The sequence below is a fragment of the Filicampus tigris genome, chromosome 21, assembly GCF_054856515.1.
Source record: "Filicampus tigris isolate MCC_2025a chromosome 21, RoL_Ftig_1.0, whole genome shotgun sequence".
In the NCBI taxonomy this organism is placed as follows: domain Eukaryota; kingdom Metazoa; phylum Chordata; class Actinopteri; order Syngnathiformes; family Syngnathidae; genus Filicampus; species Filicampus tigris.
The window spans coordinates 4,266,839-4,293,212 of record NC_141237.1 but is presented as its reverse complement, the minus strand read 5'-3'; the positions used below and the strand labels follow the sequence as shown (position 1 = coordinate 4,293,212).

Genomic DNA, 26,374 nt, shown 5'->3' with positions numbered 1-26,374 from the left:
CGTTTACACAAACATCAGTTTATAAATATAAATATAAATATTTGCTCTAGAATCGATTGTGCTTTTAATTACTTGGCGAAAGCAAACCAAGCCACCCCTCCTAACATAGCATAATGGTTCAGTCCATGGAGGAAACCCAAAAGCCGCAATCCGGAGCTCTACTGCCATCTTGCGACCATTGCATTTTTAGCCATTTCAACCATAACATACGACAAAACGTATAACTACATTTTAAATTTGTTTTTGTTAAGAGGGTGTGTACTCTTCTAGTTTTCATATAGCTGAGTGGAAACCAGTGACAGAATTCGAATGAACCAAGTTCAAAAAAACTTTATTGACCTAGAACCTGATTAGAATGCCAGAGGATGTATTGTACACAAAGTTGTACATATCTTTTTTTTGCAACATAGAAAACTTTACATTGCTGCATCATATACATTTTTATTTTCTACATCCATGAGCAGGAATGCTTCCCATTCGCACATAAAGCACAACAAACATCGCTCATTTACCCTCTCTCTCTATACATATTACTTTCTCCCAAAACCCAGGGGAAAAAAAATTAAATATATTATTTTTGATTTTTTTTTGTACACACACACACTCACAAGTGAAAACAAGTCAAAAAGGATGAGACTAATAATAAGTCTTGTTTTTTAAGCAGCTAGCATCTTGTCTTCCAGTTAAAAAGCAAACAATACCAACATATAAAATGGAATAATTTAATGAAGCCTTCACTTAACGGTGAGATGTTACAGTCAAATCAGGGGCGGAGGGGTAAAAAGTCAAGTCTCCAGTGCATTCCGATGGAGGTCAAGTGCAGCGACAAATAATAATAATAAAATATATAAAAAAAATCTAGTGTTATCAGATTATTACACCTGTACATTTGGATATGAACGTTAAGCCATGTGGGGGTGCGGAGAGAGAGAGGTCACATTTCATCATGGTTTTTGAATATGTCTTTGCAATCATTCAGTTACATTAAATATACAGTAAGAAGCACATTATTTTGAAATTTTAAAATAGATTCCATCTGAGCAGCTCAGAGATATGGTGGCGGAGGAGGAAATCGCTACACTTTTTTTTTTTTTGTAGTTGTTTTTTTCGTGCTGATAGCCGAGGTGAATGAAGGGCCGGAGGCTGCAGGCAGGTGGCGTTACTGAGCTTCTTCCGCCTCCTCTGGGTTGGAGCGGTGCTCCTGGAGGGCCAGTCGGGGTTGCGGATCGGGCGCGATGCCGAACACCAGACCGATCCGCAGGTAGAACTTCCTCAGGACGGCGCGCAGCTCCGGAATGAGGTCCAGCTGCATGATCTCGCACAGCAGCGGATAGTAGCGCGAAGCGTGAGCCTTGAACTGCACGGGAGAGACGCGACGAGCCTTAAAGTCTGCTTAGCTTAACGCTAACACATAATGGGAAGTACCATAGGCGGGCTAATGAATAGCATCAGTGTTTTTTTTTTTTTTTTTTTTTAACCAATTGCGGTTGAGCAAATTAAGAGCCCCCAGGAATGAGGTACTCTAAGTGCGCTTGTGTCGTATTCGTGTCAACCCACCCTTTGGTCGCTGATCTTCAGAACCTTGGTGAGGAAGAGGAGGAGGAGGTTGGTCCAGGCCTCCCTGTGGCTCTCCGAGGTCAACGCCAGGAAGTAGGCCACCGCCTCGCCGCACACGCTGGCCACACACAAAGAAAAATGTTTCCAAAAAAAAAAAAAAGTGATACGTTAATTGCGACAATGTCATTTTTGTCACTCACTCCAGTTGCGATGTAATGAGTCACTTCGTTAAAGACGCAATCTAATTACGACACGATTCACGTCCGTCATGATGCGGCCAACAGACTTAGTACCCTCTTTGGATAGCTCCACTGAGTTGGATAACAATTCCCTCCAATTATGACACGATGCACTTAATCGCAACTACGATGTGATGCAACAGTTTCGAGTCCGTCTGCGTCCTTACTCTAACAGTCGTCTCTGGACCTCCTCCCAATCGTCCCGCCGCGTCTCGTCCGTGTACATGCGGAAGAGGATGCGCAGGCCGCACGCCAGGCTGCCCGTCTCCTGCTTCAACAGGTTGGGCTTGGACTTGCCTTTAAAGCCTGCAACACACACACACACACACACACACACACACACACACACCAGTCACGCACGGGCGCGGTCGCCCACGTCGGGCGCGGCGACATTTACCCGCTTTCCACAGCAGCGTCCTCTGCTCGTTGTTGGAGTTGAAGGCCTTGGCGAAGCGGTGCGACTCCATCAGGCAGTCCAGCAACTTGAAGAGCTGCTGCGACGTCAGGTAGCAGAACATGCCCTGGTCCGGCGCCGCCGCGGCCACGCCCGACGCGTTGGCCGCATCGCGCTTCGGGAAAGACGTGACCAATATGGACTTTTTTTTTTTTTTTTGAGGCTGATGCCGATTCCGGTATTAGGCCGAAATAAAATCCCCGGTACGAAATGTATCCATGCATACCTGCGCCGCGGCAAAGTTCTCAGCATCTTCCTTCTTGCTGGTGGCGGGGAAGAAGACGATGTTGTCGATCGTCTGGATGAGCTCCAGCTGCACCACGCACTTGATGAGCAAGGCGGTGAACAAGCGCTGCTCCTGCGACCCTGCGGAACACCAACGCTCATGCTCACAAAATCGCCTTTCGGGGGCTCTCCTTTCCCGTAAGAACAGCCGTGAAATGGGAATTGGCCACTTGGGCGTTTTAAGTCTACATCAGGGGTGTCCAAACTTTTTGGATTGAGGGCCACATACAGAAAAATGGAAGGATACAAGGGCCACTTTCTTCAACTTTAATTTATTAAACACGCGAACATCAATCAAGTATGCAATGATCTATTGTTTATACTTTCTAATTAATTTGATCAACTGCATAACAGTTTTCTGTTAAAGGCTATATGGCAAATAGTTAAAAGATTTTTGAAGATTTTGGGGTGGACGACGGCCCTGTATCCAACCTTACTAGATCCACCCCTGCATTGAACAGTAGCCAAATCCCATTTCTAAAAATTAGAAACAAAACAAGAGTAACCTATAATAAAAAAATTGTAAAAAAAAGACCAATTTTAAAACAGTTACTTGAGGATCATTAATGCTATATGTTCATAAATCAGACCTTGACACAAAGCAGAAATTGGAAGAAGCTATTTTTTCGTTTAAAATTGAATTATATTTATTGATGTGTTTTGACGAGTAATTGCGTTATCTTAGTCGTAAATATTTTTATGGTATTGTTGAGTATAGAGAAAAGCTAGTAGTAGTGGCAAATATTTTTTTGACACCGTCCCTTCTCTTTCACAATTTTTCTTTTTTTTTCTTTTTTACTAGCCGTGCAGGCCACGTCAAAAGTCAACTTTAGTATATGCCGCGGGCCACTGGAAAATGGATGGCGGGCCGCAAAAGGCCCGCGGGCCACAGTTTGGACACGGGTGGTCTAAATCCAGCCCTCCACTCACTCGTGGCGCTCCTGCCCCTGGCGGCGTCCTCGCCGGGGCCGGGGGCGCCGCCGCTCTGCTGGCTCTGACGGCGGCTCTCCGCGCCGCCGACAGAGCGCTGGTCGTCAAGAGACTTCTGGGAAATGGAATCCTGAGGGATGAGACGGCGTGATGAATATCAAATGCGATCGGGTGAATATGGAAATCGGCGCGTTTTCCCGCCTCACCGGCTGCTTGTCAAAGCGTTCGCCTTCCGCCGGTCTCCATGTTAACAGCCTGAGGCAAACACAACATTCATCACGCGTGTGTTGCATTTCGAGGGGGCTGTCATTCGTCTGAACGACGGCTTACGCGTGGGGGATGGTGGTTTTGAAGATGTCCAGCATGCAGTTGCACGTCTTGCCCCACGTGTCGGCCGAGAACTTCTCGCCGTTCAGGATGACCACGTTCTCCAGGCAGTTGGTGCCCGAGCGGGCCAGCTGCTCGTTGTCTGCGCACAAAATGGAGAATTTAGTAGCCACCCAAAAAAACATTGAGGGGGGGGGTGGGGGATTGGGGGGCGCCTGTGATTGTGGTGCACTCACCTTGCTGCACACACCAGTAGAGCTGAGCTAAAATGTCGTCCAGCAGCACGTCGCTGAGGGACTCAAAGTACTGCGTGAACACGTCGCAGATGGCGTAAAGTGCGTGGTTGCAGGTGGTGGTCATCCACTCGGCTTTCTGCGGGGAGGCAACAAGATTTCTTCAGTGCGATGGATAGGGTTAATCGATATTATCTCTTAAAATTGGACGGTTGTTTTTTTGTTTTTTTTTTGCTGATTGCGTTTTTGTTTTACACATAAAAATAACATTCGAACTTTCCCACCCAAAAAAAAAAAAAAAAAATCCGTATTTGTCAGGCCCTATTGAGGGAGGGAAAGCCTTGCCTCAGTCTGCTGCTCGGGCAGCTTCATATTGTCGAAGATCCTGAAGACGATTCGGAACAGGTCCTGCCACCAGTGCTTCTCAAAAGTGTGCCCGTACGTCTTCATCACCTCAAACATTACAGTCAAGCCCCTTCACAAGGAGAAACAAACACGATGAAGAGGAACTCACGCTGCTTTTCGGTGATTTCGTACCTGGTCCGCACGTCCAGCTTGCACCGGTTGATGATGCAGGACAACTCGAAGAGGATGGGGAACCAGCCTCGCACCCACACGCGGTCCTCCGGCGCTACATTCATGTCATCGCTGGTGTAGTCTTTGAAGGCCTGCCGCGCAAAGTTGGGAAAATCAGACCCACTGCAGGAAAACTCAACACCAATCGGAGCACAAATGCTAACGCAACAAGTGTTCCCGGCTGGCTCGCTAACATTACCGACGGTTACAGGAGGGGAGCTACGGTCAGTGATGCTATCAGTGTAGCATCCATATAAGTTTGAAGCTGTGGTTTCAAGGTTTAAGCTAAGCTGGTTGTTTTTCCAACTCAAAATGAACATATTTTTGACTGACAAAACAACATATTCTGAACTATTCTGAGATACAGCCACGCCCTTTTTCTTGACACTTCAGTACTTTTTTTTTTTTTTTTTTTTTTTCCTTCACCACCTGTGGCCTCCCCGAGACGTATTTGGCGCAGTGTCGGATGAGGCGGATGGCTTCCATGCTGGTGTCGGGAAAGGCGGCGTTGCAAGCGAACTCCGACAGGCACTTGACGGCGTCCTGGAAGGAGTCGATGGTGGCCGCAAAGTGCTTCTCGAATACATTCGCTGGGGAAGACGTAACGGCGTCAACTACAAACGGTGCGCTCCGGCGAGGGGCGGGGCTTTACGACACTCACTGACGATGTGCCCCGTGGTCTGAAAGGCCAGCTCCACGATGCTCTCGTCCTGGTCGGACGCCGCCAGGTGGAACACCGAGAAGATGTTCTTCCAGCCCGAGCGGATGTTGGCCGCCTGCGAGTTGACCATCTGGGCGATGCAGCGCACCACCATGTCCCTGATGGTAGGAGATCTGTAAACACACAGGAGATGAGTCATCGAGCCATTGAAGAAGCAGAGAGCCGCCGTCGCCATCGGCGCACCTGTTTTTTTTCATGATGTGCTCGAACGGCCTCAGGAAGTCCTTCTGGAAGCGGAAGTTGGCCAGCTCGCCCTTCTCCAGGAACTTCATGGACAGCTGCCTGAGCGAGTCCACGGCAAAAATCGCCACGTCTTCGTTGGAGTTGCAGCCCACCTGCAAAACCCATTTCACCACCGTGGCATTTATTGGAAATAGATAAACGGACAAAAGACGTAACTCGGGCTGAACCTTTTTGAATAATAATCTAATTGCATTTTTTTTTTGGGCCCTCTCTCATGTGATTGTGATTTAATATGAGATTATTTCAAAATCCACTTCCCATGTACTTATATTATTCAGATCAGATTTATTATACAGAAATGTTATGATACTATAGGTTAATGGGGAAAAAAAAAAAGAGAAGTAAAAAATAAAAACAGGATATTGCAATATATTCCAAATATTTTGTTCTTATGTGACTGACTTATGCCCACCTTGTTGAAGTGGTCCCCGATGACCTCCCAGATCCTGGACCACTGCAGCCGGATGCGGCCCATGTTGTAGTAGGAGATCTCCACGATCTTCTGCAGGCTGAACATGCGCGGGTGCGTGGGCGAGGCCAGCTCATCCATGGACACGGCGCACAGCCAGCGCACAAAATCCACTGAGGGACGCCGTACAAAGGGACACAACAAATACCGAAGGACGTTAACATGTACTGATTGCATAGCAAAAGTAAATTTTTTGCATGATAAGTCTATCGGGCATGTGAGGTAATGTAATGTTTGTCTCTGCGTGTAGTATGGCTTTAAAAGGCGGGGCTTGGCCTGGTGAGTGACGTGGGCGCCAGCGAATCAGAGCGTAAAATTGGCTGGCTGTTTACTGGCTTAACCCTGGCAGAGATTTTGCTTCAACCTTTTAATTGATCAAATCATTTCAATCATTCGATTAAATGTTTGTAAATATATCTTTAAAAAAAAAAATCCTAGAATCGAATCTTTGTGCTTGGCTGTGATTGGCCAGTCCGCGACTCACCAATTGCATTGCCATCAAGTCTGGTCGAGCCAGTGAATATCCTAAAAAAAAACAAAAAAAACAATTCTTTTTAATGTGAAACATATATTTATTGATGTTATGAATATTTCAATGCGTTACCTGTCCACAGCCACCACCACACTCTGAGAGCTGGTCTCTCCGATGGACTCCTGGATGCTGGCGATCTGCTTGCGGTCCACCGTGCCGCCAACTGCGCGGCGGAGGGAGCGAGCGGTCGGCGACAGTTTCCGAAATCTGACAGAAATCTGCGGATTTGGGCGGGCTGCCGACTTACCCAGGCCCAGGTACTCGTCGTTGCTCTGGTCCCTGGTGCTGGCCATGAAGCCCTCCTTGCCGCGCACCGTCCCCGAGATGTAGCGCGCCTTCACGCCCGTGCCGATGAGCTGCGCCAGCTCCAGCTGACTGATGCACTTCATGATCTGAGATTGCATAAAAAAAATTTAAAAAAAAAGGGAGTTGATTAATGTCACCTGAATGTCTTCAAAAGCTAAAAAAAAAAGCAAGCATAACTTTCAAGACTTTATATGAAAATAATAAAAAATCACATCACATCTCGTGCCTCCTTCTTCTAACGGTTACAAGCCAATGTTTTGGAATATGATAAGAAAATTCATTATTACTGCTGGTACTACTGGAACTTCAAGTCATGTAATAATAATAAAACAAAATACAATTTTAAAAAAAAGCTTCTAAAGAGGGCGACCTCGTGCCAGGAGTTTCCCAGGTAGTTTCCGTCTGTGTGCGCCACGGTGATGAGCGTCTTGATGGTATCGATGTTCTTCTGCTTCATTTCGGCGATGCCCGAGCTGGCGGTGAGCAGCGTGAACCTGGCCAAGGCTTGCACGTAGGCGTCCCTCTCCAGCTGTGGAAAGAAAAAAAAAAACAAGCAGAAGCATGAAAAAGAGAGGCCCAAATTATTTTACTGTACAAATTAAATACTTTTTATCGTATACATGTGTTCATAAAATATATATGTATACATTTCTTGTTCATTTTAGGGACTAATACAACCATTTTACTTGGACAACTCAATTGTCATCCCCACAACGGCACCTGTATGGAGAAGATGCAGGCTATCCTGATGGCGCAGCGGATCCCTTCCAGACACAGCGAGGCCACGTCGGTGTCGTCGCAGTCCTGCAGGCCCACGCTGAAGGCGGCCAGGAAGGGCGTCCACGCCAGCTGGCCACGGCAACAGGAAGTGAGCGCGGGTGCGGCGTCAACGGCCCGCCGGCGTGCGGCCACGCGTCCGGCATCCTACCTTGAACATGGGCCGCACGTGCTCCAGGTGGGTGGCGCTGGTGAAGGGCGCCTGCACGTGGCTGACGGCCTCCATCAGCGCTTTGGCCGTCTTGGCCATTTGCTCCATCTCCACGTTGTACAGCAGACGCCGCTGCTTCTCACTGGCCACGCCTGCAAGAGGAAATACAGTCACGTTCTGAGAGCGCGTACGAATGGAAATGGGAGCGCTAATGTGCCAAACTGCCAGCAGAGGGCAACAGTGCACCATTTTTGATTGAAAATCCCCCCCTGTTTGCCAACTGTTTACAGCAAGGGGATGGGCACTTTATTATCATGGCAGAATGTAACGGAGTAACACTTTCATAAATGTCGCATTGCTTTTCGTTTCTAACTGGCCGACACACTCACTCTGCTTGCTGGACTTCATGGTAAGCTCCTTGGTCTCCTTCATGGCGATCTTCTTGCCAGCAATCTCGTCGTAGATGGCCGATAGGTACTCCTCAGGCAGGTCCTTGCTGTCATTGATGCCGCGGTTCATCTTGATGTACTGCTCCTTGGTCATTTTGTTTTTCACCTTGACGGGAAGAAGGAATCAACCCAAAAAGATTTTGCGACCCCTGGTCCGAATCTACTCGAGATGGCGGACGTACTTGTGGACTGTGAAGGTCCGTGGTCAGCATAATGATGGAGTAGGCCAGCACGTAGGCGGTGTCTGCGCTGGCAAAGAGGGTTTGCCTGCCAGTAAACACATTTGCCGGCAGTGAACTTGACGCCGTCGTCGAGAACAGAGCACTCGCGGATGTTTGCCCCGCTCACCCCTGGTTGCACTCGAGGTATCTGGCGGCGAACTTCTCCATGAGCCGGTCGATCTTCTGGGCCTCGCCGGGCAGCCGGAAGCCCTCCAGGAACATCCTCAATGCCGACACGAAGTCTTTGCCTTGGAAGTCCATTTGATCCACGTAGGCGTACATCACCTCCTTATTGAAGCGCTCGTTATCGCCGAGAAACTCCCCCACTTGAGTCTGAGGGAGCGCACACAGCCAGGCAAACACAGGAGGTTGCATTAGTGGAATGTAAACATGAGGACATGAGAAAATTAATCGGCTTATTAATCGGTTCTCGGGAGATAGGCGACTAATAAATTTGCTCCTGTCCAGTTGGCTGAGTGTGCAGCGGGCCTAACCGAATCAAGGCGCTCCTCTTGGTGCAGGAACTGAGCCAGGTCCTCTGGGGTTGTACCCAGCATGCCTTGCTCCTGAAGGTACTGGATGCCCCTCTTTGGTTTCTTGTTGAACCTACAGGGCAGTGGTTATTAAAAACAATCATGATCAGCGGCGGCATGAAAGCGGAATAAAGCTCATAATAAAAACGAAAAAGCGAAAAACGGACAGGTCAATGCCCTGCTCGATGATCTCCTTCTGCTGCTTGAGGACCTCAAACTGCTCGGGGTTGTCCGTGCCCGACATCTGCGTGCTGTAGCTGCCGATGCCCGACGAGGCGGTGGAGTCCAGCGAGTTGATGCTGCCGTAGCGGTTGATCGTCTCGGGGGCACGCGTCTCGCTGCTCTCCTGCTCCGACGGCTTCTCTTGGCCTGCGGAGAAGGAGCCAGCGCATACGAGGCGAGTGAGGCAAAACGGGTGGTCCCGACACTTCGCTTGATCACAAATGAGGCGAAAGTACGGAAAATGTTGCAGCGCATTAACTAAAACGGGCATGCGGGGAAACTAAACAAGGGGCTGTTTTTGTGACGGTAACGATCCTATCAAGATACAGTGAAACTCATCTTGGCACGAGGAGGGGGTGTGGATGAGCTAACAATAATTTAGCTTTCTAATATTCGGTTGTAACTGCTTTGATAGCAGACTGAAGGTCACATCGAAAAGCTGCAACGCAGCACTACGCTCACGCGTCGGAAACTCTTTAAAACATTCAGGACGGTGTCGTCACGGCAACGTGAGCCGCCGTTTTGCCCGCCATCCGAATGTTCTCTAATTACAAAAAGCTCAGACACGCCACTAGAGCCATCCCATGAACCGTCTAACAAGCACTTGTGCTAATGCTACTGTTACCTGCTTTGGCTTTACGGTCATGTCCAATGGGGAGAAAATAACAAAACATAGTTACAACAAGGGCAAAAAAAATGGCTCCTAGTCTGTTTACACTGTCAAGTATTTGCTACTGCTACACACGTTAAATGAGTTAGCTGGTTAGCCTTGACAGCTAAGCCAGAGGCGGCTAAACATAGTATGCTTTCAGAGCTTAAGAAACACACTTGTTCTATTGTTTGAGCTCCACCTTTGGCAAACGACATAAGCAGAAGCCAAGCAAGAGGCTTTTCCTCCCACACACAATGGCATTTACGACAGTCAAACAAAGCTCTGTAGCCGCCACGGTTCAACTCTGCACGCCGGAGCATAAGCGACCGTGGTCAGAAATAGTGCAGGGTACGAAGGAAGTGTTGAAACAGAAACTCATAAGCTTACGTCAATTTACACCAACTGCGGTTTTTGTTCCATGTATTTATTTACTTAACCTTTATTTATCCAGATAAGGCAATCGAGAACAGAGTCTCTTCTGCAACGCCAACTTGGCTGCAGACAGCAGATTAAGACAAAAAGAAAATGTTTATATTTATAAAAATGATTTAATTTAGAAGAAGCGATGACATAATACACACTCGCGAACACACACACTACTAAATACTACTACTACTAAATAACATGCAAATAGTTTGTCAAGTTTGTTCAATGTAAAAGTGTTTGATGGGCGATTCATTGTAAATACATTATTTCGCAATCAAACGCACACTCCAGTGTAATGCTAACATCTCAGCACTTACCAAGGCTAGTCTGGGAGTTAGGGTTGACATACTGATCCTTGCTCCACTCCACCATACATTTCAAAATGGACACCAGGCATTCGAGGCCTTTCTTCCGCAAGGTCAGCTCCTGTCCGGGCGCCGTAAGATTGTTATCGCCATAACGGAGCACTAATTACGTACAAATATTTGCAGGGAGGGGCAATCACCTGCGGGGGCGTAGTGCCCAGCTCATGGCCGCCGCGTCCCTGCGCTATTTTGGAGAGGTCGTTGACGAGCCGCTCGAAGATGTTGGCGGCGTTCAAGTCACAGTCGTAGTTGACGTAGATGTCCACCACGCTCTGAGCGTCTGACGGAAACAGAGGAGAGGATCGCAAGTCACCACTGCCCTTATGGGTCATGAAGTCTGCAGCTAAAAAGATGCTTAGTTTTCAAGGAGATTGTTCGCAAGGTGTTCATTTAACACGTTTGTTAATGTGCCTGCAGTTTGCTGCGTATTGCAAAAAGAAAGTTCCAAAAAAATGAAATTAAAAGTTCTGAAAAAGTCTATTTTTGAGAAAAAGTCATATTCACTGTTACTCTAAAAAAGACATAATACTCCATAAGCCAGAATGTTCCAAGAGTAATGTAATACTACCATGACGACAAATAAAACTGCAATGTTATCTCCTATCCGGAAAAAAGTGTCACTCCTCCAAGAATAAATAAGAGGGAGTCTGACGGGATGCCGACCTGCACATATTCTGGTGAGGGTTTGGATGACCATCCACTTGTGGTCGAAGGAGCTTGTGGACGTCTCCAAGATGTAGAGGAAAATCTCCTTGAAGAAAACCTGGACAACAAGGCAAAGCCGCCATCATCAGCGGGGTCAGCGCCGTCGCCGCCATACGGCTTCCCCGGCGCCGCTCTTCACCTCGATTTGCATCTTGAGGTGCGTCTTAAAGTGCGACAGCAGCGTGAGGAAGATGGAGAGCGACAGCTCGAAGACCTCGGGCACCGACGACACGCCGTTCTTGGAGAGGGCCACGCACAGGTACTGCTTGATGGCGTTGATGAACATCTCGTTGGTCTTGAAGATGGGCCCGGCGTTCTGCAGGATGGACAGCAGCAGCTGCAGCGACAGCACCTTGGACCGCAGCTCGTGAGACCTGAGCGCACGGGCGGGCACACTTAGGATGCGCGCAAAGATGAAAAGTACAGCAGAAGAAGATGCAAAGGATGACTAGTGCAAATGTTGCAGTGCTGCGGCTGTCCAGGTGACCCCATTTTTTTTTTTTCAAATATTTTTACGTGTAATCATTTTGTATTATTTTGTCTAAAATCTGTGTATTTTTCTATTAATCATTTCCTATTTTGACATCACTGTTAATTATGTTTGTATTACTTACGGAGTGTTTGTATTTTTTCTAACAGTTGTGTATTGTTCATCTAATATTGGTTTGATTTTTTGAAGATATATTTTTTGTAATTGTTTCAAAATATTTTAATTCAATTTCTATTATTTTTCGAATGTGTATTTTTCTGTTAAAATTCTCAATATTTGTGTATTGTCATTTTTCTAACCCCTGGCAATTGCGTATTTTTCATGTAGCATTTTTTTTTCATTATTTGGACTATTTTCTAATATTTGTGTATTTTTTCAGCTAATATTATTATCTATTATTACTCCAAATGTGTATTTTTATTTTTTTTCCTTTAAAATGTTTTTTTTTGTGTGTGTGTAATATCTGTCATTTTCTATGTTCATATTTGTGTGGAATTTGTGTATTCATCCGATTATTTTGTCCCAACATTTTTCCAAATATCAAACCAAACTGTGTCAATCAGAAACCCCATGAGCAAATTCCTGACATCTATCTTTTAGCAATATCATAACAAAACGGGACCATTTTGCTCACCATAACTGCTGGAATAAAATTTTCATGGCGCTTCATGTGTAATGTCTAGCTCAGAGCCAACAGGATTAACCAATCAGAACGCTTCATGTGTAATGTCTAGCTCAGAGCCAACAGGATTAACCAATCAGAAGTTAGCTGCTGAAATTAGGAAATGATTCATGCAACATCTCCTCCGGATGATTTTGTGAATCATGCTGCTGTGACTGGAGCAAAATGCCATTTTTAAACGCATGATTCACATGTGTTGGACAAGGCTGACTTACTTGGGATCAGGCGGCCCGTCCGACAGAGGTTTCATGGACAGCTTGCAGAGCGAGCGAAAGACCAGAAAGGCGTCTTTCTGGAGGATGTGCGAGAATTTGGCGCCCGGCGGTTGACCTGGCGTCACCCCTGATTCCTAACAGAGAATTTTTATAAAAAAATGTTACAATTTGTTCAAATAGTTTTGTATTTTTTTTCATAAGCTACAAAAAAGAACGTCTTCATTTTTTTTTTTCCTTGAATTATGACAAAGTGGCGAGTCAGCGGGCAGCTTGCGTCACCTGAGTGTCAGTGGACGAGAGGGACAGTCTGTCATCAGGAAGCGACGGCGTGAAGCTGGCCGAAATGGGCGTGCCGGGGATGCCGTTGGCGTGAACGTGCTCGCTGTCGCTCCCCAGCGTGCCCTCGTCCTCCAGCGAGTTCTGGGCGGCCTGCGGGGAGGCGTCGGATCGCTCCGCCTCCGCCTCCGCCAGCTCGCCCGGCGGCCCCTTGGCGTCCGTGCAGAGGTGGGCCGGGTCCAGGCAGTTACCTGCCAAAGACAGCGAGAATCAGTTCGAGTGGGACATTTCTTCCTTATCTATTTTTTTTTTGTTGTCAAGATTATGGTCCTTTTAAAAGCAAGGTTATGCGAGGACAGCATTGTGCCCTGGGCCACCATTTTCTTCTTGACTATAACTGCCTGTTTGTCCCATTTACACTCAAGCGTGAAGGATCCATTTGAAAACGCTAATAAAAACTCACCGCTATGTTAGCGTAGCTTCAGACTTGCTCACTCACACGCACGGCGTTAGCTCGCTGCCTTTTCAGATGGGCGTGCCACACACTTTTGTTTGTTTGCTGTTATTATTTTTGAGGATAGAGTATGCGTATTTTGCAAGTGACCGTGCTGCTGGTCTCAATCTCGGTCAAATATTGCCGATTTTTTTTTTGCCGAGTTTAAAGTGAAAGGGTCATAAAATAACAAGGACAAAGTGGTAATGTGATGAGAAAAAAAAAGTGGTTTCCCACAATGATTCCAATTTTATTCTTGTAAAATTACAACTTGTTTCTTACAATATAATGAGTGTTATGATTCCCGCAATATTTGGATTTTCTTTATTCTGCATGCCATCCCAATGTGAATCTCACCTCCTGCCACAGTGTTGACCACCTCCTGCAGGATGCTCTGCACGATCTCCTGGGCTTTTTCCTCATAGTTGGGACCCGTTTCATCCTCCTCCTCCTCACCTGCTGCATCTGAACACACACACACACAACCAAATAAAATCACACAAAATGTTTTTTTCAATCATTATTAAAAAACAAAATGTGCAGGTGCACATTATTTCTGTCCACTTGGAAGTTGCCATCCTTACATTCAATACTACAATATCTGTGACTTTAAGTGTTTGTGGCTTTGAAAAGGTGGAGCTTGGCTCGGTGAGTGACGTGGGCGCCAGCTGCTCCCGTAATTATTCAAGTAATTTGATCCATCACTTGGGCCCTACTTGAGAGCCGCTCGCTTACTCTGTGCTGCCGCCGTGGCTTGGTCGGCCTCCGTCTGTTCGTTCTCCGCCACGCAGAAGTCGGAACCGTTTTCCGGGTCGGGGCTTTCGTAGATGGGCCGGCGCTCTCCGGGCGAAGAGCGGCTGCTGCCGCCGCCGTCGTCGTCGCCCTGCGGCGCCGGCGTGGAAGGCGACGACGGGGTGGATGGGGCGGTGATGCTCGGGGTGGTCGGGGCGGCGACTGGCCCGTTGGCCTCCCGGGTGGGAGCTTTGGGCGGCGTGTGGATTTGAGGGGAGTCTGGTTCTGTGTGCTGCCGGTGCCGCTCCCTTTCCAGCTGCTTTGCCTCCTGCAACTAAACGACAGGACGCAAGGGCGGGGGTTCACATACGCGCGTTAAAACAAATGAAATCACACACAGATGCACACAGAGAGAGAAAAAAAAAAGGGAGGTTAGGACAATGCTCAACAAACAAGTTGGAACGTTTGCCTTCACCAAGGGTCCTGTTGTCCATGTCAAGGCCAGACAGCCTCATTTTAACTGGCAATGTTGTGTGTGTGCCGCTGTACAAACCAGTAGCATGGCCCAAAAAAAAAAAAAAAGGTTGAATCTTATCGTTACAAGAATGTAGTTACAATATCAAGACAAAAGGCGTAATAAGAGAATAAAGTCATGGTAATACAAAAATGAAGTCATAACCCTAGACTTACGTTACAAGAATAAAGTCACAATATTGGCAAAAATGGTGTAAAAACAAAGTCGTCAAATTATGAGAAGAAAAGTGTAGGATTTTGCTTGTAAATTTTTTAAAAAAATATTCCGTCTTCATTCTCATCCAGCTTTATTGTTGTAATTCTTACTTTACTTGAACAATATTTTTGTACTTCTCATCGTGGCCCTTATACTCCTTCACACGTATGCGAATATGAATGACTACATGCTCGTCAAACAGCAATGAGTCCCCCACAAAAAAAAAAAAAAAATCAGGCGTTCGCTGCGTCTCGAGACTGAACCGACGTTGCTTTGCAAGGAGCCGCGTGCTTGTGTGTGCGCTTGTGTGAGAGTGTCGAAACAGACAGCGCTACTTGCTGGCAAACACAAACAAACAAACCGGAGCGAGCAAGCAGTGGACATTCCTTTAGCCAAGCTCCATGAACAGCCAGTGATGCGTTCAAGTGCAGTGAGAGATTCAGAGTTGAGGAGAACCCAAAAAAAAACAAAACAAAAAAAAAAAGCACAACAGGTTAAGGCGACATGAGTCACAAGCACACATTACAACGGCGATTGATGGCCATTCTCAACATCATCATTCACTTAATACAGTCTTGATGTCTGGTTTTCTTCAAGCCTTTGCAAAATGTCAGCCGCCAATTCCGCCAAACGAAGTTAACATCTTGACCGACGCTATTAGCATCGAGCGTCCAGGCCAGACACCTCCGAGGCGGCGCAAACAAACTAAGCTCGTTATTTAAATGCCACCCGGGCCCGAGCGTGTGTTAAAGGCAACCCTGAGTCTGCGTTTCAAGTGTGTGTAAGACGCACACACTGAAAATAGATTGGAAGAAAAAAAAAGGCTTCTAAAGTTTCAGTGTCTTTAGAGCAAAGAACAAATGCAAATTAGTAATGAATTCTTATGATATAAAAAGTGACATATTATGTTCTCATTGAAACTAACTCTACAGAAGACATTGAACCTTTTTTTTTGTCTATGCGAAAGCAGCAATTTAGCAGATAGTGACGACAAAACATTCATTTATCGGAAAATCTGATCGTGAAACTGGCGCAAGCGATGGCGTGACTTGACGAGCAAACGTGGTGCGGCAAGAACACGGCAAAGTGGATGGGCGGAGGAGGAGGAGGAGGAGGAGGAAGTTGGAGGGAGGAGGAAACACAAGAGAGACGCACAGAGTTTGGAGACTTTGTGGGTCAGGCAAGTGGAGAGGAAAAAAAAAAAAAGAAAAGAAAGTTCACGGCAGGCCTGCACGCTTTGTTTTTACCTGGCGATCACGCTTTCTGGAGGCCAGAGACCAAGATAGCTTGTGATTTGTAAGCTATGTGTCCCACAGGGAGGGAGGGTGGGAGGTGAGGAGGAGGAGGAGGAGGAGGAGGAGGAGGGGAAAAGTGTCATTCAAAAAGAAAAAGATGACATTAGAGCAAGGCAACACCGAAAATGTCCGACAGTGGATGAAACCAGGAAGTTGTGTTTGTGCGCGCGCGTTGCCGGCCGGCGGGGAGGGCGTGGGGGGTGCACGTACTGCTTGGTTCTCCATGCGGGCGAAGATGACGTTGAGCATCTGCGTCAGCGTGGCCTTGGCGGTGGTCTGGTTGATGAGGTTCTTGCTGGCCAGGTAGATGTTGTAGCAGGTGCGCACCGCCTGCAGCACGGTGCCCTCGTGGATCTCGATGTGCTGCGACGTCACCGCCGTCAGCAGGGCCTGAAAGCGGGGACACATCAGCGGGACTCAACAAGCACAGTTTGGGATTCTTCTTTTTTTTTTTTTTTTTTTTTGGGGGGCACCGCCTCCCGCTTGGAGACGAGCGCAAAAGGGAGGAGGGCCTTCCCCCCCCCCACACCTTGATGATCTGCAGCTGCACGCCCTCGTCCGTCTGCGGGCCCTGGAAGCAGGCGCAGATGGTCTCGATGATGCGGTCTATGAGCTTCTTGCCCGGGGCTGTGCTGTCTGGCGCACTGCCTGTCAGGTGGCCGTACGCGATCAGCTTCTGGAAACACAAAAAAAAAAAAAAAAAAAAAGAATGATGACCAGAGCGGCACTATAAAACCCCTCCAACTTAAGACTTGTCAAAGCACTGACCTGTAAACAGTCGAGCGAGGTGATGACGATGCGGGGACATTTGGACTGACATGCCAGCTCGAACGGCAAGAAGTACTTGTCAGCTTCGATGAAGTTGGTCTTTGATTTGATTGGCGGTAAAGTGCCTGAACTTGATTTTCCATCTCCACTGGGCGGACTAGAGTGGGAAACAAAAGACAAAGAAGGGGATAAACCTTTAGCCATTTTTTAGGTAAAGGGATGTCTGAATTACCTTTTTCTTATGTTGTAATGTGTTAATATTTGTAAAAATCAGGCATTTTTAGCAGATTTAAAAGAACTAATATCAGCTGATTATATTGACCGCGGATTCATCAATAATATACGGGACACATCCAGGTTGGCGCTTACGAGGTCCAGAATGTCAACAAAAATACAATGGCTGACCCCTGCGCTAGCAGTGTTGGAAGGTGTGCTGTTGTCATTTTTAGCATGAATGCTGTGTGTGTTGATAGGCTGACAGCAAATGTAATCGTGTTGTTTATTTGATATTCAAACCGATAACCTAGAGGAAAATAAGAAAGCTGCGACTTGTTCATCCTCCCTCCATTCCTGGATGGACTCCCATTAGCATGCTAAAAGCTAAAAACACTGAACTTGGGCTCTTTAGCTGAGTGCTTCAAATTGTGCACTTAATCTGTCTAAGGAGGCGGGGTCAGTAATCAGCGCTCATGCTGACAAAGCATCTGCAAGCCGCGGCGGATAAGCTGCTAAACCCTTAAGTCGAGTGACACCGCAAGGTTTTTTTTTTTTTTTCTTTCCTCCCTTTCTTTGCCGATTCTTCAAAGCCGCTCTGCGCGCAGCCACTCGGCGCATCCTCCGGCGGCGCCGCCGCCACGCCCTGATGACAGCAGACCCAGCGAGGGAGGGCTCGCATTGTTTATGTCCTGAGCGCAAAGCTGTGCGACCTCAGCCTGTTAAGTACCACAACGACCGCCGCAAGACGCCAGGGAAGAGCGTGCAAGACCAAAACAAGCAAGGGGATATTGCGGCTGGCATAATAGCCATGACTATGCAGTCACTTCTTCCTCCCACCTTTCGACCACCACATGACACAAGTAACAAATTAAAAGCGGCATAAAAGAAGCCTCAAACGCAACAGCAAGTCATCATGGTCGCACACTACTTGGCGCAAAGGGAAAAACATCAAAGAACACACACTGACGTGATGCGCCAATGTTTTCGGTATGTTTTTGCATTGTTCTGCATGGCCCGGGGGCCACTACGCGACTGTGTCGGGCCACAAGAGTCTGAATTGTTTGGACCTTTTTCGTTATAGTTGTTTTCTATTTCGCTTTGACTTGTGTTTTCTTTTTTTTCCAATTCTGGTCGTTTTAATTAGGTTTTGTCAGCTTTCTTACTTTTTATTATTATTTGAAATATATCTTATGTAGTATACTGAGTGCAAGAGTCTGTTTCGGAAATCCAAGGCGTCCTTATTAAGCTCCCCAAATTGAACGAATGAAAAAGTTAGTTTGCTCTTTTTATTGAATTTACAGAGGAGCAAACCACGTCGCCGATATTCAATTAAATCAGTTTCAAAAGTTAATATCATATCCCAGCAGGCCCGCTGGTCTGAGCTTGTAATCTTGCGCTGCGCTGTGAATAAAGCAGACAATTTGAACAGGGCTGCAAGTTCTCCGAAGAACGCATTGGTGTGCCTGCGGAAAACATGAAACAGGCTTGCTGAGGATAAGCGGTTTTTTTTCTTTCGTTTTTTTAATCTTGCAAAAAAATGACTTTTAATATGAGAAAGGAGGTAAATAACGAGGAGTGAAGATAGAGGGCGGTTCGCGTCTGTAAGGCACTCATTCCACAGGCCACGTTACTCAGCAACACACACCAACCTCGGAGGGGGAAAAAGGCCCGAGATGTGAGTAACAACAAAGCACACCTCCACAACACGCACGCGTGCTCGTGGCACACACACAGCGTGTTCTAGTAGCCTTTCGTTGAACTCTGCAGCGAGCCTTCAATACACACTTTGTTAAATGAGCTGCCGCATTCACGTCTTTGCACACACTCACCTTAATTTTTCCGACTCCTCTTTGATTTCCTCTGCAAAAGAGAACAAAAACAAAGTATGAACTTTCGGGAAGTTGGCAGGATTGTAAATAACGACGCCGCATATTCATGGATAACTTGGGAGAGGCTTCAAAAAGACAGCTCAATTATTTCACTGCTGAGAGGCCAGAGCTAATTTTTCAATGAGAATCCCAGATGCAATGATATTATAAAAATGTACAGATTTTTCAGAATGGGGGATTCAGGAGGGTATAAACAATATGACGGCATGGCACGGACAAAACAATACTCACAGGCATATATTCTTTATCCTCTGCAAAAAAACAACTAATAGTACTGCTGTATGTTGCTATTATATTGCTCCCTTGGGGCCACAAACTGTTCAGTTGTCTATTACTGCATATTTGTATTAAGGTACAATACTGTATACTGGTATGTTACGCATGAAATTAAAAAAAAAAAAATTTTTTCAGGCCAGAATGATTCATTTGCATTCGTCCCAATGGGAAAAGAGGATTGATGGCTGTCTCGCAATACTTTTCACCATGTGGCGTATGAGCACGAGATGAAACGAGGGCTCCTGTGGGTTTTATTGTCAAATCCCAGAAGCCCTCCCGCCCCCACCCTTGCATGGGCCCCTGGTCTTTGTCATGTGAAGTCATTAGAGCGAGGAGTCGCCATCCACTCTGGGCATCAAACATGACAGCGGTGAGGAGCTTTGACTGAAGCGGGGCAGAGCGAGCGAGCGAGCGAGGGGGTTGAGTGTCTTCAAAAAGACGGCACCATTTAAGATGAGTGGCTGGAAAAAAAAGTGAATATTTAATGGCCTGTGCGCGTACGCAAGTCTGTATTTATGCAATAATCCCCTTGCATGTTGCTGTGTTTGTTTCCGCTTGTTCCCAGGCGGGTCCGCAACTTACAGAACATCTATCGATTGGTTCATCTTCAGCGGCGGCAGCCACTGTTGCCATGGTTACACTGTTCAAATCCTGGCGTGGCACTTCCCCGTCAAGGCCCTTGAGGGCTTTCTGACTAGGCCAATATGGCGGAGATGTGCGCGTTGATTATGAGGCGAGGCTGTCCAACAAGATCGTCCATTCAAGGTGCTTTGAAAGCAGATGAGAAGGTCACAAGCAACACAAGCCGGCTAATCAGTGCGCCGCACGGGCATTTTTTAAAGGCCTTCAAGCATGAAGGAATGCGGGTACTTGCCAAACGGCAACGGACAATGTGGAACCTGTAGTACAACTAGGCTTTAAAGGATAACATTATGCATTTTGTTTTGATACAACCGTTTCCTTGTCTCAATGGGGAGAAGGGCTGCTGAACTCGATCCTTTCAACCGCTTTCAAAACAAACACGTTATAAAGCACAAGATGCCGATATTTTGCAGTATAAAATTCTGATAACAAATTCACAAAAAAAAAAAAGAAAAATCTATAATGAATAAAATAACTTCACTTTCGCCGACGTCCACGTCACTCACCAGGTAGAATGTGAGGATAGTGCGCCCAAGTAGGCAGTAGTATTCATGTGCATGCGCTCACATGCACCTTATTGTGTTCAATAATGCAAAACACATTTTTATCTGATTATTCGATGAAGTTATAGCTAATCCGGAGAATTAGCATTTAAAAAAAAAAAAACATTCTACAGCTGCAGCTCAACGCTAACAAATTAAAGCATGCTTGCCACACCTTTTTTTTTTTAAGACCCTTGCTTAAATCAATTTTCAGTAATGTGGCCCATACAAACTGGAAGCTGTTCCAATGCATTTTTCCGAGTGTGAAAAATGTTCATGACTGCGTCCTTAATATATGTGAGGTGTGTCACATCCGCGCGTGTTCACTGCGTGTGTGTGCGAAAACCCTGCCAGCAGAATGTGTTCTTATTGAATTAGCGTTGATCAAGCAGCTTAAATTGGCCAAGCTTGGCATGCTTGGCCAATCATCGCGTGGCTGCAGCATCAACTTCAGCACGCGTGACACGACTAATTTTTGTTGTTGTTACATCTCACTGGCATGTTACGTTTCATGTGTGCTCACCTGGAGTCTATTTTTAGCGCGCAGGCGAGCAGGCACGTGAACGCTGTGCACGTGAATTTGAATTTGTGTCCTGCACACTAATTGACTAGTGCAGTTTGGTGGCTTGGTGGTGATGAAGTGCTGCCTCGCTGAGTGAAAATACAACGGGGGCTCAGGCGCTCTTCCCGTTGGCACTCCAGCTCCGCCCCTGGTTGTCATGGTAACATGAACAGTACTCAGCATTCACCCGGCAGTCGAGGGGCCTATCGTGGTCGTCAGCCATGTTTTCGACTCAACTGGAACACTTTGAGGTTGGCCCTCCTAAGCTCCGAGTGTGAGATTTCCTCTCTTTCCAGCAGTTTCGAAGTTCAGCGATAAACATGGCAAAATTCCCCCGAGACGGGGAGGATTTGTCAATTAAAAAGCAGCCTGGGTGCAGCTGATCCACTGGCAGGAGGACGGATGGTTGGAGGTGGGGGTGGGGGGGAGTTTGGAGGTAGGGAGAAACATCTAAACAGACAACCCTCCTGAGACTGAATCTCTTTCTGAGAAAAATATCTCGCAGGGAGGGGGAATGCCGGTTCAGACGTAGCGTGAGGAAGAGGATGAGACGAAGGCGAGACCAGGACAACATTCGGGCGAGGACCATCCCTGGCTGTTATACAGTTTAAAAAAAAAAGTTCACCATAGGCTAAGCCAACCATACATGCACTGTACAAATTCCGCACGTAAACACAGGGTGAGCCACAGGCACCAAACGAAGCCCCCTGACATTTCTATTGTCCGGATTGAAATCAAAGGTCGCGCGGCAGTGATTACATTTGGAGGAGGCGCAGTCGGACGTTGTCCTCTGCTATTTCGCCTCCTCTGGCTCGCACTTGCACAAACAACACGTTGTGGTTCAACCCGAGCACTTGTTTTTCTTCTTCTCTGCCAACGCGGGGCCTTGATTAGTCAGCTGTCGGCTTTGTTATTGAAAAGAACAAACGGCATCAATTTGAGGGCGCAACGACTTGGCTAGGCGCGTCGCAATTGGCCCAACATGAGAACGGGGTTATTAACAAAGCGCCCGCAAGGCTGCTAATAGTGGGCCGGGCTGTTTATTTACTTAACTGCAGATCGGGGGAGGCGTCTCATTTATAAAATAGTCAATTATGATGACATCATTTTTTTTTAAAATTGGTTACAATGCATTCGGGGTATATTTATGAGGTGTCTTCTTCCAAATTGCCTCTTTAGACGTGATGTATTCCAGTCGGCAGCCAACAAAGACATTGACCGAATCAATCAAGGCAGCTCGTCCAAACGAGCAGTGGAAACGGTGACAAAAGCGCCTCCTCATCTGCACGCGGAATAATTCATTCATAGCCCGTCTCGGGGCTGAAGGAGGCATCACGGTACACAAGAGCATGTATAATGAATGGAGGGATCCAGTTCAAAATACACACCATTCATACATAAACGCAGTCTCCTGCATCTTCAGGATGAATAAAAGGATTATTTCTGTGTTGGGAGCGAGCGCGGGCCCTGACACACGCTGACATGAGTGCGAGCGCAAGCTCATTATCAGGATAGCGGGCCACCTTTGGGATTACAAGGAGCTAAAGTGTGTCCACTCTGTCTGCAGCAGGGAGGGGGGGGGACAACAATCAGAAAGCCTTGATTTGGGAATAATATTATGTTAAATGTTATGTTAAGTTAAATGAACAAAGATGGCTTTTATAATTGAGGCTGCACAGGTCTTTCGGTAGCCATTGCTTGGCAAACACTTTTTATTTATGGCCCGGTTGCTTATCGTGGGCGCACACGCGGCGTCTGTGCTGCAAAAGCTTCGAAACCATGCGGGGGTGCGCATGTTCCCTTAATGGTCAGCGAGCTACAATAGTCCCGTTGGCACCGCCGCCGGCTATGAACGCCGTCAGGCTAGGAGCGGCGGGAAAACGAAGAGTAGCTCGGTTCGCTGGGAACAAAGTAGGTCAAAACATTAGGGACACCAGCACTGTCAAGAGCAGGGCGAGTAGAGAGAGCGTTCCTGAAGCGAAGGCCTGCCGGGTGACATTTTGGCATCCCGAGAAAAAAGGTCAGAGCGGGAGCGGGCATGACGATGATGCACTTTGTCTTGCCCAAACCTTTTAGCCTCGCACCCGCTGACTCACTTTATAGATATCAGCGCAACAATTTGCTAAAAAATGTGAATGCACCATGCTCAAACCTAAAGCAAACACATGGGAAATTGACTTTTGACGGTTGATCAATCAATAGTTTGGTCTCTGGAGTGCCTGCCCACCACCCAAGTGTGAAATTAAACCACCATAAATCAGGGCTTGGAGTGTGTGTGGCTTTAAAAGGCGGGCGCCTTGCCTGGTGAGTGACGTGGGAGTCGGCGAATGAGAATGTAGGGTTGGCTGTTAACTGGCTAATTTGCATGTTGAATGCCTGAGTGTCAATAACATCTGGCATATGAATGTGCTTTGTTTTGGAATGGGCACTGGCCGACTTGTGGGGGCATTACAATACATTCTAACGAGCACTGGAAGGCTACAATAAATTAGCTAGGCCACAACACCACATTAAATGAGTATGATTTACAAGAAATATGCTGTGAAAAATATCTATGACTCTTGAACCTTGGGGTATTCTAGCAAAGGCAGGCAAGTTATTAAGGCACCCAGGACCCCTTTTAAAGTGTGAAAGAAAACATGTGTGATTCTACACACTCATTGCTGCTACATTAGGTACAGCTCCAATTCACACAATGCTAAAATGGTGAATCCATATCGAGAGATGCTCAGTGACTGCGCAGAGATGTCTCAGAGTCCTGAGAGCGGCAGGAGATTATGTAAGTCACTCGGTATTCTGGGTCACGCAGTCATCCTTTTATATGTATAAATATATATATTTTTCCACTCATGCACTACTACTGTACTGCCGCTCATTCTTTGCAATCTACACAGTTAAGTGTTGGCACCATTGGACAGATTAGTCAAGACCGTAGGAGGCTTAAATTGCGTTTCCATGTATCTAACCTGGATAATCCTTTCTTTAAATATGACATACATAAATATTATAGTGTAAATTGGCGGCTGCGGGGGAGATGTTACCAGTAACGATGATATAGAACGAATGATTAAAAGCAAAGTCCTCCGCTATAATAGACGCTGTGCCTCAATTAATTGGCATCATCTGATTGAGTAAATAAACGCAGCACCTCAAATAAAATGCCTTCTTCCCGGCAGTGCCTACCTGCGCATTGGACGTGGCATCTGTAAAGTAGGACATGGCAGCAGAAAATAAGAATTAGGGATATGCAGATATTGCGTTGCCACTTCACAACCCGTCAAACCAATAATTACTACTTTTCTATTTGCCTTTTATCACATATATGACTCAGTGACACACAGGTACTCTCATATTTTAAATACATCATCGAGACAAAGGTTAATTAATTGTACATTCCAATCAATACAACTTAAAAATCGAGGACACCAGGATAACCTTAATTTTGAAATGTTGTTGCAAGAAGGAGTAACAACACCCTGTTTGTTTAGGCCTGTACGGTCACCCAATATCCTCACACAGGTGGTTGGCTGCTCCACAAAGATGCTCTCATTGTGTCCACTCCCGGCATCATATTACATCCCTTGACAAGACAAAAGCCTTGCTTGTCCCAAGCAGCTTGCTTCATAAATAATGCCTAAACAGAATAACAGTGTGCAAACATCTTCAGTGTGATTCAAACACGAATGCCTCCAATTTTTTCAGGGGATTTTATGATTATTAGGCTTGAAAATGGGGAGATACACCTGTTAACAGCTAGCGTGAATGGCAACGTGTAACCCGGACAGGACATAGGACGCACTTCAAAATAAGAGCTTTGAGACCGTGTTAAAATTATTTAGTCGCTTGTTTAAATTATGGGATAAGTGAGGTTATGCATGAGAAAGGTTTAAAATGTTTTAGTTGGTTAATTTGGGTGGATAAGCGTCTTTGTAAAAATGTAATGGATTGTGGCAATCTTTGAATTTCATCTCCGGCCGGAAGTCGTTTCGTCTACTTCCGACAGCGGCTTTGCCCTAGCTTAAAAGGTGCTCTGACAGCTGTCACCTTTCTCCTTTACACTACCCCCGACTTTGAAGACAAATAGTGGAAATGTGGCACCACAAACCTGACGTTGCACCACTTGAAAACGTGCACGAAATTAAGCAAACAAAACCCTCGTTGTCACCGACTGCGTCCCCGAGTGTGTACCAGGAAGAGACGCCGACACTCCGCTCCTTTGTGGCCTTGATGACACGCGATTAAACGTCTCATAATTACAGTTTGTGACCAGGAGAAGTGATTAGAACCGCTATGGTAGAAACTTCAACAACAGTGTGTCTTGTGTGGCCTACAAGCACGCCAAAACAGCGCAAACTAACCGCCCCCCTTTGCACCATTTCCGCGTTGAATGTCGAATAGACACACAAGCTTCCCGGGCTTCTTACATGCAAGTCACCTACAAGACAAAATGGCGATTTATTTTTTTTTTGTTTCGGACCAAATAATAAAAAACACGTCATGGGATAGGCGGTTAATGAGTCCGAGGGTGCTGCGTGACGTGTCTAAATCAATGAGGACGAACGCGAGAAGTCGAGGAGGGGGTGTGGGGTCGGGGGAAGCAAAAACAAGCCAACTTACCGAGTGCCACTTCGCAGGCTTTGCGTAGCTGGGAGTGGTGGGCTTTCTTCACCTCCTTGTCGGCTAAAATCTTCTCCAAAGCTCTGGAGAGGAACATGTTTTTCGTCTTTTTGCCCTCAAACATGACGCACCGGAATTCGGGGCGCGGTATGTGTGTCTCAGGAGAGGAGAGGTGATGGTGGTGGTGGTGGGGGAAGGAGGCTCTTGCCCACAAAACGATGGCTTCCCCTCGCTGCAACGTTGAGCCTCAAGCAGAAGCCAAAACAAAACAAAAAGAAAATAAAAGAAAGAGAGACACAAACATAAGGTGGGCTTCAATCCCGTCCGATGGCCATCAACGACCTGCCTCCTGCGCCATGTTGGAGAGGAAATGACGTCACAGTGAGGCAGCAGCCGCCGCGTCGGCAGGGAGGTAGCGGTGATGTTGCTAATGCTAATCATATGTACAACTGCTCAACTACATCACTGTCCACAAACACAAAAACATTTATATGAAAAAATATTGTTTTGTGTTGAATGTGAACAAATAAATACATTCAAACTGAGTTGAATCACGGAATACATTTTACAAGGGTC

General features: G+C 46.6%; 1 protein-coding gene across 3 annotated transcripts; it reads right to left on the bottom strand.

Moving 5' to 3' along the window:
- Positions 1-315: 315 nt before the first annotated feature.
- On the bottom strand, positions 316-26,196 carry arfgef1 (ADP-ribosylation factor guanine nucleotide-exchange factor 1 (brefeldin A-inhibited)). 3 transcript variants are annotated; one of them, XM_086020138.1, is made up of 40 exons: positions 25,799-26,196; positions 19,100-19,130; positions 17,055-17,211; positions 16,816-16,962; positions 16,497-16,676; positions 16,239-16,292; positions 14,265-14,595; positions 13,887-13,994; positions 13,040-13,287; positions 12,761-12,894; positions 11,513-11,747; positions 11,332-11,431; positions 10,809-10,948; positions 10,621-10,729; positions 9,171-9,372; positions 8,965-9,076; positions 8,598-8,803; positions 8,432-8,516; positions 8,190-8,355; positions 7,801-7,952; positions 7,593-7,721; positions 7,243-7,401; positions 6,814-6,958; positions 6,639-6,729; positions 6,519-6,559; positions 5,978-6,147; positions 5,506-5,657; positions 5,263-5,435; positions 5,031-5,191; positions 4,563-4,693; positions 4,371-4,500; positions 4,029-4,164; positions 3,796-3,934; positions 3,672-3,720; positions 3,466-3,595; positions 2,477-2,616; positions 2,194-2,365; positions 1,964-2,102; positions 1,558-1,675; positions 316-1,357 (listed from the first exon to the last, which is right to left on the bottom strand). In XM_086020138.1, the coding sequence occupies exons 1-40, from the start codon at positions 25,920-25,922 to the stop codon at positions 1,160-1,162; spliced, it is 5,724 nt and encodes a 1,907-aa protein (XP_085876264.1). In that variant the 5' UTR covers positions 25,923-26,196; the 3' UTR covers positions 316-1,159. The 3 variants fall into 3 exon arrangements, with proteins under 3 accessions (XP_085876264.1, XP_085876263.1, XP_085876265.1); XM_086020137.1 differs by having other exon boundaries at positions 6,639-6,958; XM_086020139.1 differs by lacking the exon at positions 16,239-16,292.
- Between the last annotated feature and the right edge of the window lie 178 nt (positions 26,197-26,374).

Coding starts and splice junctions, on each gene's coding strand:
- arfgef1 (XM_086020137.1), bottom strand. CDS start 25,922: ATGTTTGAGGGCAAAAAGACGAAAAACATGTTCCTCTCCAGAGCTTTG. Junction 9,077..9,170: donor ATCGAGCAGGGCATTGACCT/GTCCGTTTTTCG, acceptor ACTGCCCTGTAG/GTTCAACAAGAAACCAAAGA. Junction 8,356..8,431: donor CGGACCTTCACAGTCCACAA/GTACGTCCGCCA, acceptor CTTCCCGTCAAG/GTGAAAAACAAAATGACCAA.